The sequence below is a fragment of the Diuraphis noxia genome, unplaced genomic scaffold, assembly GCF_037042655.1.
Source record: "Diuraphis noxia isolate RWA-SAM2 unplaced genomic scaffold, SU_Dnox_SAM2 contig0002, whole genome shotgun sequence".
NCBI lineage: Eukaryota > Metazoa > Arthropoda > Insecta > Hemiptera > Aphididae > Diuraphis > Diuraphis noxia.
This window is the reverse complement of record NW_028301712.1, coordinates 18,815,112-18,829,158: the sequence shown is the minus strand read 5'-3', so window position 1 is coordinate 18,829,158 and position 14,047 is coordinate 18,815,112. Positions and strand designations below refer to the sequence as shown.

General features: G+C 26.6%; 3 protein-coding genes across 7 annotated transcripts; 1 reads left to right on the top strand and 2 right to left on the bottom strand.

The window, feature by feature from the left end:
- Positions 1–501: 501 nt before the first annotated feature.
- LOC107173293 (uncharacterized) lies at positions 502–4,297 on the bottom strand. 4 transcript variants are annotated; one of them, XM_089221269.1, is made up of 6 exons: positions 4,156–4,297; positions 1,397–1,600; positions 1,287–1,319; positions 1,092–1,197; positions 872–1,024; positions 502–813 (listed from the first exon to the last, which is right to left on the bottom strand). In XM_089221269.1, the coding sequence occupies exons 2-6, from the start codon at positions 1,534–1,536 to the stop codon at positions 763–765; spliced, it is 483 nt and encodes a 160-aa protein (XP_089077395.1). In that variant the 5' UTR covers positions 1,537–1,600; positions 4,156–4,297; the 3' UTR covers positions 502–762. The 4 variants fall into 4 exon arrangements, with proteins under 4 accessions (XP_089077395.1, XP_015379263.2, XP_015379264.2 ...); XM_015523777.2 differs by lacking the exon at positions 4,156–4,297 and adding an exon at positions 1,694–1,834; XM_015523778.2 differs by lacking the exon at positions 4,156–4,297 and adding an exon at positions 1,690–1,829.
- Positions 4,067–6,567, bottom strand: LOC107173294 (nucleolar protein viriato). The gene is made up of 4 exons (XM_089221268.1): positions 6,336–6,567; positions 6,018–6,123; positions 5,795–5,956; positions 4,067–4,430 (listed from the first exon to the last, which is right to left on the bottom strand). The coding sequence occupies exons 1-4, from the start codon at positions 6,434–6,436 to the stop codon at positions 4,152–4,154; spliced, it is 648 nt and encodes a 215-aa protein (XP_089077394.1). The 5' UTR covers positions 6,437–6,567; the 3' UTR covers positions 4,067–4,151.
- Positions 6,568–8,985: 2,418 nt separating this feature from the next.
- Positions 8,986–13,956, top strand: spdi (sperm antigen with calponin homology and coiled-coil domains split discs). Of its 2 annotated transcripts, XM_015523749.2 has the most exons (11): positions 8,992–9,691; positions 9,992–10,150; positions 10,211–10,317; positions 10,390–10,909; positions 11,012–11,452; positions 11,536–11,698; positions 11,888–12,064; positions 12,158–12,325; positions 12,395–12,502; positions 12,649–12,923; positions 13,522–13,954. In XM_015523749.2, the coding sequence occupies exons 1-11, from the start codon at positions 9,353–9,355 to the stop codon at positions 13,609–13,611; spliced, it is 2,547 nt and encodes an 848-aa protein (XP_015379235.2). In that variant the 5' UTR covers positions 8,992–9,352; the 3' UTR covers positions 13,612–13,954. The 2 variants fall into 2 exon arrangements, with proteins under 2 accessions (XP_089077393.1, XP_015379235.2); XM_089221267.1 differs by lacking the exon at positions 11,888–12,064 and having other exon boundaries at positions 8,986–9,691; positions 13,522–13,956.
- Positions 13,957–14,047: the final 91 nt, after the last annotated feature.

Below are 14,047 nucleotides of genomic sequence, written 5' to 3'. Positions count from 1 at the left end.
ATAAAATAAAATTTTTTAATTACATCTAGATTAGTATTCTTGCTCTACGATATTACCTCAGTGTATAGAGCAAAGCTAGCAAATTCATATGTTAACCATACACTTTGTTCACATTTATCAACTACTAGCAATAAATATTATTACAATATTATTAAACAAAAATTTGGACGAAATTACATATTAAATCCAATAATATCGATTTTGGTTATTTTGTTGTAATTTAAAAATAAATATTATTCGTGGATATAAGAAACTTTTAAGAATATATTGACATATTATTGTATTTTATACACACAATTACATTTTCAAATGTATTTTTTTGGGGGAAAATGAATTTAACCTACTTTAGAAGATACTAATGCCTAATACTAAAATTAATTACTTTAATCACAATAATATTATAAAATATGCCTATTGCCTACCTATAGTAATATTATAGACATACCGTCTCAAAATCTCGTTTTTCGTACACAATAATATTATATCATTGAATTCAAAAGGTTTTTATGTTTAATAATATTTTATATTACATACTTATTACTTATTAGATAATATTTTAATTTATTATTTCACCATTATAATATTAATAAATATATATTTTATACCAGCAGCGGCCCACCTGGAAATTTCCAGGTATCCCAAACGTCCACTCCGCCACTGTCCAAATGTATAGGTGACAACGAACGATGCCATTCATGCATTTGTGGTGAAGACGTCGTTGATGGTATAACTGATGATAATGCTCTATACCAATTATTATTTTCAATTTGTAACTCTTGCTATGAGAAGATTAGCACTATCCTCGGATGGAGTCTAAATAAAAATTATTATCTTATATTGAGTCTAATTAATAATTTCATTTAAAACTTACCATCTCTGAATATCCGAAGGCTGAGTCCCGTAATGCAGGAGGGCTCCACGGGGAGTACACAATCCGTTGTGCATCACACTGATCGAAATCGCCAACAAACTCTGGAGTAATGGGTCTTGGGGTAATTGATCTTTGTGGCGGTCTATTAACCCGCTAAAACCCAGATCATGCAAATGTTATAAAATAATTTAAATATAATGTAAAAAAAATATGTGCTTACATATATAAACGTCCTCGCAGGTGAATAAAAAAAATCAGGTTGGGAATCTTCTAGATGTGTTGCTGCAAGAACTCTATTATAGCTATCCTCGCTAAACCACGGCATACTATGCGACGAATCATTCGACATTTAAAAATCGAGTTATACGTAAATCGTGAATAATTTATGAATAATGTAAAAAAATAAAATACTTACGTTTTACGAAAGATGTGATAATCACAAATATTGCTGGTAAATAAAAATCGTATACATGGTTATGTAATAAAAGACTGATAGTAGAATAAGCTAATGAAAAATAATTTTACATGTAAAATGCGTGAAAAGTAAGTCGTCGCTTAACGTTGCGTACTGGCGCTGGGTGTTCGGCAAATGTTGAATGAGACGGTGGTGGTGTAATGAATTGAAATGGTGAGTGTCCTGAAACAATCTGTACAATCTGGTCCATCTTTTACATCACATGATCGTTGGTTATGAATCTCATCTGGTACTTGTAATAGGTCACCAATAGACTGCAAAAAAAAAGAAATAATATTGCTTTTATTTACAAAATGTTTATACAAATTACCTCTGACTGTCTAAGTGTAGTGCAATTATGTACCTACTATTTTTGCATTTGAATATCCGTAATCCGTATATAAAATTGCCTATACTTTGTATACTTTTTTTTTCGCGATTCACGCTCTACACATCATATATAAGCACAAATAATTCTTTTTTTTTAAGGGATGATGACTTTCCATGAGTTTTTCCCTACAAAAGATCGTCGAAAAATTAAAATAAGGGTATGCTTGGTGGTGAGTATTTGGGGAGACTATAAGTAGCCAAGTAGGTACCCTATTTGTTGCGACAGTGCACTAAAATACTACACTGTCTACACTCACGCATACTAATGAATAATGATGTTTTATACACACATTCACAATTCACACCCACGCACGCACATTGCCTACACTGAATTCCTTAACAACGGCGGTATCGAATTTCCTTTAAAGCAAGAGGTGTCTGCTCCATTACTCTTTGTATTTTCTCCATTATTTGGCATACTAATGTTTATAAAATTATTATTTTTTTACCATAGTTATTTAAATTTTAAAGTTTTAAAAATAATAATGATTTAGATTATTAACTTAAATTTTTGAACAAAGTTAATCATTTTCCCAAAGAAATCAATTCAAAAATGTACGTAAAAACGTAGTAAGTTAGTACCCTTTTTTATAGAATCAATATATAAATTTTAAAAATACTGTATTATTCTGTTTGTTAAATCTTAAATAATTAATATCATCAAAATAATTGCAATAGTTAATTTTTAATTAGAAAATAATTGATTGTTATTCGTTGCATGTAACATGTGCAACTACTATAGCATATTGATTTTCTATAGGTAACTATTTATTATGATGAAAACTGAACAATAAAATCGTTAATTAAAGTTTATGAAATAATTATGAGTGTCGAGGTAATAAATTTATTTTTGGGTAAACGTTTTTGTTCAAATTAAACAATAAATTACTACCTATGATATATTGACATTTTAACATTAGGTATTACAATGGTGTATTGTAGAACATGGTTTAAAATACTATTATTACATTTCCAAAAATTTGTATTTATAATATGTTTTACATAATGTTATGTAAAAAATATTATTTAGATAATTGAGAATAATAATTTCTCATTCTGGTTTATATTATTATATTTTGTCAACTTATATAGTACTGGTAAAAATATAGGTATATTACATAATATATTGTGTATGAAACATTTTTTAAATTAGCTGCTCTTTTTATAAAACATGAATATGAGTAATACAATAATTTATCAAATAAAAATACTTTTAAGTATTCAATAATAACATAAATAAAATGTATGTTTATACAACAAAAAATGTTTTTAAAACATTTTTTTTCTTATTTTACTGCTAGCAAAATCCTAAATTATCTTTATTATGCTCTATTCATTTTTACTGTTTACTCAATGTTTAATATAAATATATTTGTCAGGCGAACTTGTAATAAATAATTATTAATCATTTTTAATTTGAAAAATAAATGTTCTGCCTTTGCTGCAGTAACTGGTATTGTTAGGAATTTAATACATACACAGCATATCTTTATAAATAAAAGCAAAATCAATTATTTTTATTTTGATACACACCAAATTCAAAATTATATGTTATGTATAGTTAAATCTGAGGCCCCGATACATTTTTAAGGACTAGGTATTAGGAGGTACCTTGTACCTATGATAGTTGCAGCAATGCATAGAACAGTAATATTTGTAGTATAGAGTTAACATACTCAATATTGTAGGAGAAAATTTAGTATTTACTATTTTCACTGGTATTTGTTGTTTCTCTCATGTAAGTGCGTAACATAGTAAATGTACACTCAGCAGATTATGTGTAGCTTTGTTAGTTTAAAAATTAGAGTAGATTGATCTTTGATCAAACTTGGTAGCAAGAACATTATCTGTGTTTGTATGTGGGTTTTTGACAATACAAAAATTTTTTAGTAAGATTTGTGTATATAAAATACCATGAATTAGAATCCCTGAATGCTCATAACTCACTTTAAAACTGAACTATCGTAAAAAACACTCATACACAGATAATATTCATACCATCAAGTTTCATAAGAGGTCGATTCACTCTAATTTTTAACAAATGTATCAACACTTATTTGCTGAGGGTAAATTAAAAATTTGATAAGTTGTGTACTTGTAAGACAGAGACAACAAATGCCAGTGTAACGTACTTTTAAGAAATAAATGTTTGGATTCAAATGTTTAACACACATTTCATTGACATCACATTCACACAACCTATTGATATTAATGATATTATAACTTTACTTGACATTCTATATGCCAAAGTTATACACAATTAAATTACTGGACGTGAACAAAATAAATTAGCTATTTGCATTTGTATTAATTTCAGAAATTTAATAAGATTAAAAAAATACCACATAAAATAATAATGTATACATTTTATTCATTTTTAAATTTATACATAATAGACTTTCATAACCAACCAGATAAGTTGTAAAATAATCATATTTACTTCTTTTTTCCTTTTTTTTTCAACCACTTTTGCCTTTTTGTTTCTAACATTTTCTTCCTTTTAGCTTTCTTTTTATCTTTAATTTGTTCTATTTTGTTTTTCATTTTAAATATTTTACTGTTTTGTACAGTCTGAGCAGCTTGTTTTTTAATTGCCTTTTTTATCTCTTTTATAGAACTAAAACTCATGCCAGGTACATTTTCAACATCACCTTCTTCATTAATTGTATCATTATCCTCTTCATTTATACTTTCTTTGTCATCTTCATAAATTACCTAAAAATATACATATATAAAATAAGTAAGTGAAGATAAAATTGTATTGTATTGTTATTTTGGTCAAACATAAATAATAAAAGTTTTTACGAAATAATAAACATTCAAGAAAGGATCATATTTCAAGCTACATGTGATTTTACAATGGTAGTAATGGTCGGTCCAACATACGATTTTCAATCAACTTATAGTTCACTGCTACACCTTCAATTTGCAGTAACTTAAAATGTATAGAACTAAATTGTGCCAAAATTATAAATATAAAACATTAAAATTGTAGAAATCATAAAAATAATATTCCTACTTTGGTTAAAAAATTATTTCTTATTGTCAAAAAGTGTGATCTAGAAATCCTTCAACTAAAAATTCAAAATAAATTAAATACTAGGTATTAGGTAACTATTAAGAATAATAACAGCTAATATTATATACTTTTAATATTAAATAGATACATATTACAGATACCTTGAAAATAAATTTACCACTAGGAATTTGTTCTTAATCAAGAAACCGGTAACCAGAATCAAAATGCAGAAAGACTAAACAAAAAGCTAATTAACTTATAAAATATAACATTATCATTAGGTAATTTTTAAAACGGGTACTTCATCTTTACTATAGATTGACAAATAAAAAACAAATTATGTAGATCTTACCACTAAAACGAGTAAAACATATTAAGTTAAAAACAAATTAATGTTAGAAAACTGAGATAATTATTTGACAACTTCTAAAATGTTATTTAAAATTAAATGTTAAGGTGTGTTGTTAATGATATATACTAATATTTAATTTAATTTCATAGTTTTAACGTAATGTTATAACATTATTTTATGGGCCAAAAATTATCCATATGATTTTAATATATTGTTTTAAAATAGTTGCATTCACAAATAACGATTCCTAACAATATTAAAATAAAATAGATTTACATATTTTATTAATAATTTAAGCAAAAAATTAAGTTTGAGTCAGGGATAAAATTACTTTTATTTGTGCGCAAGAAGTAATATGCTTATGTGTATACATATATAAAATAATTAGGAAGTTAAAAAAACACCTTCTATGGTTACCAATAATCTTTATGACTATCTGCAAATATTGTTATTATTTAACTCAGAATCTGAATCTCCATACTAATTTAGCAAACTACAACTACAAATAATATTTGATTGGTTTAAAGTTATTGGAGTTTATTTTATACCCAATATCAAACTTATCAAAGTTCATACATTTTAAATCTCAATAAAAATGTTTTATAGATAAATCTAATAATATTTTTCAATGAAATTTAACTGAACATCAGGTGATCACAATTGTTTTTATTTCATATAACATTAAAGTACAAAGGTACATTTTAATACCTGATTTGATCCAATCCAATTGTTACTTTTTGCAATCTCGTCTGTTGACAAGTCACAAATTTGCACTGTATGATTTTCCAAACTATATTCTTTTGTGACCATATCAAGAGGTTCTGGGATAAACGGATGCGAATTAGTCAATTTTAAAAATGTTTCTCTTGCCTATAAATTAAAATGATATTCATAGAAAAAGTTTTTAATATCTTAAACTAATACATTATACCTCAGTTTTGATTCTTTTCTTTTCTTCCTTAAGTTTCTTTTCAAAATCATCTCTGGCTTTCTTTTTTCTTGCAAGCTTTCTTTTATGAAATCCAGTTAAAAAATCTCTAAAAATATTAACAACACAATTTAAATTTGAGCCTAACATGTAAGACAATAACTACAAATAATACATTTTTAAAGAGTTTATGTAGTATGATATTATTTAGAACTGTGTATGGTACTATTGGTACTGTATCACATTATAAGTATATTCTGTGCGTGTTTAACGAGAACTGCGATTTAAATTATTAAATGATTCAAAAAACCATCCAAGTACCTTCTAGATTTTTCATCAAAAGTTATAGTTCGTTTGGTTGTCCTGTTAATTGGCTTTCGATGCCGTTTCACTTTTGTTCTGTCTTTGAATTCGTATTCCATGTTGACGGTACCTAAGTGAATTATAATTTTAAATTTAGAAAATAGGTATTAAACTATTGAATACTAAAATAGTAAATACTAAATACTAATATTATTAATTTTTAAAACACACATGCCAAATGTTATCATATTGACATCAGGAAAATATTGAATTGATAAAGTGATAACAATTTATAACCTCAACAATCCAGTTCAGTCTAACCAACTGCAAAATTACCTAGTAGCGGTGCTAGTCAATTTTTTAAAAGTTCTAAATTACTTTTTTAAATTTTTTTAATTAATCGCTTAAATGCCATTTTGGTTATCTATTTACATTATTTACAATAGTGTATTTCTACCTATATTGTATTTTATACGAGTAACTACAGTAATTTTATATCAGTTTTCAGTTTATAAATGATGCAATAGGTATTGTATCTTTTTGATGTTCAATTCGTATAATTATTATTACATTTTCTTAACTTTAAGAAGTAGCACGAATTAAGACATAATTTCAATCAATTCTTAATTTTTGTTTTATACGCAATTAAAATTAAAATTAAAACGAATAAGTAAAAATTAGGATTTGTTTTTAAATATAGATACTTTTAAATAGTATTTAAAAGTAATCTTACTCAAGTACTTTACAAGAGTGATGCATAGAGCAATAAAACTGATGATGGTGGTTGGACATAGATTATAATATTATCTATGGGTGATCGGTGGGAAGATGGATTTCTAATTATTTTATATTATATCTAAATCTAATGAGATGACAACTTGAATCATATACGATCGTATATCATCTAAAGCTGGTAATGACTAACACAGCAGATCACACGAATTTCTTAGATTTTAAAATAGATACAAAACGTTTTTCAAAATATATTTCAATGTATTATGTAGTGATTATTGATTAGTGAAGTGATTAGTTTATTGAAACGGCTGCGAAACGGTGACGGCGAACTGCGAAGTGTTTTAAGACCCCTCCTATTGGTCATCACCTTATTTACGCTCATGATTATAATATTAATATAGGTACGTATCCAATATCCAAATTCATAATATATTAAATTCGTTGACTGTAGGAAATCAGTACTGAGAAGTCACTAATCACTTTTGTTATACGAGTGCTTAATCTAAAATTACTAATTACTAATTACCTACTATCTAGGTAAGAACTAATATAAAATATAATAATAAATGAACAATTAGTTTATGTATAACAAAATTACTTGTGTTGTAATTGTACAATGAGTATACTAATGATTTCAGAACAAATTATTAAAATTAGATAATTAGATACGTTGTTGGGTAGTATTTTAAATTATTAATTCTTTTTTTATGTTACAATTTAGTCTCATGATTTTTGGAACGCCAAGTTTTAAAAAGATAATAAAATGTGTATTTAAAAAAAAAAGATTGTTACATACATTATAGAAAAATGGCTCAGAGTCAAGAGTCAGAAATCATTTTTATTTAAGATAAAGATTGTATGTAACAAAATGTATAGCTATTGTTGTTAATTGTTTTACATCCCGATTCCACAATCCCTGTATTCAGAAATTCATTGCAAAAATATAAAGTAGCAATACTAAACAGAAAATCACAATCGAATCGCTGATATCAAATATTAAAAAATCTAAACAAAGAACTATGAATTATGAAAATTAAAATGCTGAAGTAGAAAATGGTGATGACTGATGGTAGACAAAAAAAATAATAGTAACATGTTGATAAATCGAAAATCAATTTATACAAATCAATACTCTGTTTAAAATATAAAAATAATAAATAATTTATAAAATCGTTTGTATTTTATTGTTGTTATAAAATATGTTTATTTTTATAATTATAGTAAAAAGAACAACAAAGACAAACGATAAAACTTTGTTTAAGATTTATCGATGACGTGAAAATAATTGTGTGCAGTAAAAATATTATTAAAATTAATAAATTTGAGTTTTAATGTAATTATAATGATTGCGACAGGTGTTTATTTTCATCAATACATCATTACCAAATAAAAATAACTTTTTGTAATTGTATTCGTATTATATAGGTAATAGGCTTGGATATTATTATATTACATTTCTAAAAAATGCCTCAATACGTAAGTTGTAGGTACCCACCCGGATATAGTACAACTTCCTATATCATGGTTGTAATTAATCTAATTCCAGTTCAAAATTTAAAATTATATCATGGTAAATTGTAATTATTCTTCATTTTAAATGAATTACATGTAAGATGAGAGTAATTAATAGTCTGAGCGAAAATAATCTATGTCCATGCACGTCATCATAGTCTTTTACTCTATTAATTATTATAATAAAAATTTATATTTAAATTATCACTCATTATTCTATAGTTTGTATACTGTATTTTAATATTTAGTCGTATTATATCATAGAACAGTATATAATATATAGTATATACTATATATAAATTATATACATTATACAGTATATATATCTAGATAATATTTTAATGTTATTCGTCGTTATCAGTACGTACTACGTACCCGTTTTTAGTTCAGTTGTGTTGTGACTGTATACTCATTCTTTAAACACCTGTTAACCGGTTATTTTATTATCTTTGTTTTTTCTTTTTACTAGTGAAGTAGTGAGTAGTGAGTAGCGATTAGCGTCCACAGTATAGATTAGTATAATTTTCCTATGGGTATTTTGCATGCTCGTTCATCTTCGGGCGTCTTATTATGAATATGATTCGTTTGTATTTTTTTAATTTGTGCTATTGTAAGTGTTCGATTAACAATTGTTGTGAAAGCCCGATGAAAAAAAAACAACAAAACTAACATTGCAAAGCGCTTTTAATGAATCGGCAAAGAATCAATTTTTTTTTTTTTATTGTGTAATTTGATTAGGTATCTATTGGTACATCTATTTTTATTCAAGACGTTTACGTGTACAATACATGCGCGTGATGAAATTCATATCGCTTTTCCGCCGGAACCACAACCAGGGTAGCCCTTCCGAGGGGGTGAGGTCCTATCAGCAACCCCCAGTGACAATGGAATCAGCTGTTTTCCCGCCAAACAACAAACTACCTCAAGAAACGGAAAAACTTCAAAAGCAGCACCAGAAACAACAACATCAACAGAAGCAGCAACAAGGATTGCAGAGAGAAGCTATGGGCAGCCATGGTGCTATGGCTGTTGGCTTATCCCCAACCAACACAATTGAGCAGTCCAGTAACGTAACTGGGTACATCGAAGAGTTAGAAAAGCTACGTCTGGAAGTTGGACTGTTGAAGGTAAATACTAGAATTTATTATTACAATATTTATTTATGTTAAAAAAGTAAAAATAGTTAAACTTTAGAATGCTTAAAAATTTGATGTATTAAATTTTTGTAAACATATGTCATTGATAATCTAATTTTGTTTGTAAAATTGAAGATGAAAAATTATCATTTTAAAATTTAAATTTAATATAGGTAATGTAAATATATATATTAATTTCCATTGCATTTGTAACAAACAATATAATATATAACAGTGTTAAATGTGAAATTTAAATTGTTAGCAGTTATTATTTATATATATTTTTCATAGGAACAAAGAGATGTTGCTGAACGAAACCTAGCAATGCACATTGAAAGTGCTCATAATGTTTTGCCATGTGCATCTATATCTAATAACAAAGTAGATGATCGACGGAGATATCCAAGTTCAGCTCCTGCTTCTATAGCTCCTCCAAATTCAGCTAGTCAGGTTACTATCGGTAAAAGATTTACTATTCCCAAATAACTTGTTACTTATTTTTGTTATTAGGAATTATTAGACACACATGACTGGGATAAGAATTCTAGTTCTGTCAGTGAGGTGTCTTTGGCATGCTTACAGGATAGAATTATACAAATGGAAGAAACCCATTATAGGTAAATATTCATTATGTTAAATTTAATTAGTTTGTTTATAAGTTTAGAAATAATTATTATATATTTTATTAGTACTAATGAAGAATTACAAGCAACGCTGCAAGAATTAGCTGACCTTCAATCACAACTCTATGATCTTCAACACGATAATGAACGTTTGGGCAAGGAGAAAGGTGTGTTGTTGGAGTCACTATGTCAACAAACAGAGAAGTTAGAAGATGCTCGTACCAAAGTTGATGCGTTGCAAGGATTATTTCTTGTGCCTGGTTCTAATCCTCCATCATCTGTTACTGAACGCGAAGAAAAATTAGTGGAATTACTTAAAAGTGGGCAGGCAGAACGTGAGGCTTGGTTAACTAAACAAGAAGGGCTAATTTCTGATGCAAACGAATCAAGGCGAACATTAGATAATGAAACAAAAAAAGCCAATCAACTTTTAGAAAGGGTTAGGTTTTTGGAATCTACTGTTGACAGTAAAAGTGCTGAAGTCAAACAGTTTGAAGAACAGCTTGCTTCTGCTAAGGAAGAGATATCTTCAAAAAATATTGAAATCAATCGAAATCTCTTGTTATTAGACAATGCTAGAGCAAAGGTATGTTATTACTTATTATATTTATTTTTAATTAGTAGAATATACCTAGTAATAAGCATGTGCAATGAAGTTTTATTTTCAAAATTTTATTTTATACATTAGATCGAAGAATTAGAAGCAGCAAGAGATAAATTAGGTGATAAATCTGAATTAGATGAATTGTTAAATCATACAAGGCGTGAAAAGGATAATTTAGAGAGTCAATTAGCATCCATGCAGGAACGTGTGCAACGAGCATTATGTGAAATTGATCGGCTTAAAGAACAATTGGCAAATTCTAATGAACAATGTACCGTAGCAAGTAACAATGCTAAATCAGCTCTTATAGACCTACAATGGCAAAGAGACAAATGGCATGAAGAAGTTGCATCATTAACATCTGAATTAAAATCGGCTAAAGAAGCAGAATCAGAAGCACAAAGTTTATGTCAGAAATATGTTGAAGAAAAAAGGCAGCTAGCAGATGTATTATCTGAAACTCAAATGTGTTTAGCTAATGTTCGCAAGGCCCTTGAAGAAGAAAAATCTGAAATGCGTTCTGAAGTAATTAATACATTCTTTGTTTCTGTTAATATATTTATATTTATATGATTTATTTTTCTAAGTATTTATTTTTCATAATTTAGAGAAAAGAATGGCACCAATTCAAAGAAGATTTATTAACAACTGTTCGAGTTGCTAATGATTATAAAGAAATTGTAGAGAAAGATATGGAACAAATTATTACAGAAAATAAAAGACTACGCGAAAAAGTAAAAACATTAGAAGCTCAACTTGATAAATTAAAACGTAAGTAATTAATTGCATCAATTATATTCATTTATATTCTGTTCAAGTAATATAATATACATTCTTAATTTTTTTCTGATTCTTGCTTAAAATGCATTATCTTTTCTTTACTTTTTTTTCTTCTAAGATCTGTGCTAAAACATTTTTATAAATAAAGCACATATTCTAATTATTATTTTCAATGTATAGATATGGATAAGCCTAGAGCTTTATCATGTAGTGCTAATTCTATTCTTAATCCAGTTATTATCGGGCATGAGATAAGTCGTCGTAGTAGTCATTCTAAACTTTCCCGCCAAGATAGCCAACTATCTGTTAAAACATTGATTGAAAGTATTGAAAATGCTACCAAACAAGCAAAAACTGGTATTTTTTGTTTATTATTGTTATTTATTATCATGTTCATTTTAAATTCAGAATTAATATTGTTATGTTAAAAATCTTATATTTTGATTTTAGCTGAATTTACCAGAAGCAATTCAACATCAAGTTTAAATGGATTAGTGGGACAGAATGAAAATGAACTTTTAAATAAGTTACCAAGAGATGGAGAATTTAAAGCACCACTTAGAGAACAAAATTGTCTCTCTGCAGACAATAATACAATGTCTGCTTGTGAAGAAACTGGTAATACAGTAAAATATGATTTCTTGATTTAATTTAATATATCATATATGTCATAATGTGTATACATAGATCCAATCAAAAAGTGTCAAAATGATGATTATCGTTCAAATGGATCAATTCTTTCTTCGTCACGCAACATTGACACATTTGCTCGTCTTGGAGGAACAATCGAAACACGTAATTTTATGATATTAAATAATTAAATATATGTATATAAATATTTAACTATTTTTATTTTTTGAGTAACTATATAGATATTTCATAATATTGATTATATTTTTCCAATACTTCAAATCTAGTTAAAAAAAAAAATATTGTTGTAGCTGAACGCCGTGATCCTCTTCAAGCATTAGTAAAAAATGGTGGTTCAAAACGCAATGCCTTACTTAAGTGGTGTCAAAATAGAACAATTGGCTATCCAAACATAGACATAACAAATTTTAGTAGTTCGTGGAATGACGGGCTAGCTTTATGTGCTTTATTACATACTTATTTACCAGATAAAATTCCATATTCTGAATTAACAACAGCAGAAACAAGACGTAATTTTACTGTTGCATTTGAAGCTGCTGAATCAATTGGTATACCAACAACATTAGTAAGTATTGTAATTATTTTGTATTCTTGGAAATGTATATTAAACTTCACAAAAATTGTATACTTATTTTTCCTGGAAAAAATCAAAATTCTACCACATAAGTGTATTCTCGATTCTTTTAACAATTTTACATTATAAAAAATGAATTTATTAAATAAATAATAATATACTTAATTGATTTTTGTATTTAAGTATACTTGAGTTACGAATAAAGCTATATCAATTGGCATTAGTATATTTGGTATCTAAATTATTGTGAGCTATTTTATTTGTTTTCCGAATCTTAAAAAATTGAATAAGTATTTATATAGTTTTTGATTATTATTACTAAATAATTCAGAACAAAAATAAGTATTTTTTTATAGAAGATTAAAAATATTTTCAAAATTAAACATTCATTAACCATAAGAAGTTCTTTAAGATAATTGAAATATTTGATAATGTTCAATATTATAATATTTATGAAACTTAAAACATAATTATTGAAAATATTTATATTTAATAAGTGTATTAGGTAATAATATTATTGTATTAGAAATTAGCATTTATTACAAAAACTATTCCAATTAAACAATACGATTGCTAATGTTTATTTTAGAACATCAATGACATGATATCTCAAGAACGTCCAGACTGGAACTTAGTGATGGCATATGTAACTGCCATATACAAACAGTTTGAAACGTAATTGGGTTTTTATTACAACACAGCATTGCAAGACTGATTATAAAACAAATCCAATAATTTGGTGTGTTCCTAGGGCAAGATAACGTGTAAGACTTCTAGATTTTATCTGTAATATTAACTTATGGTTTCTATACTATGTATATCAAGTATCAATATTTTTCACCAAAATTGTATTTTAATATAAAAACAACTATAAATTAGGATTGTCTAGAAGTTGATCTAGTCAATTAAAAATGTATTATTTACATGTTTAGTAAGTAAGTTGTATTTTAAAGTTTTTGTATTTTATATTTTCACGAAAAAAGTATTTGTGTATGCAACAAGATTACAATGTATACATTATTATAATTTATGTATATATAATATAAAATATTTTGTAATTATAAAAAAAATTATTTTTTCTATTATCAAAGTGTTAGACTATTTTAATTTATGTG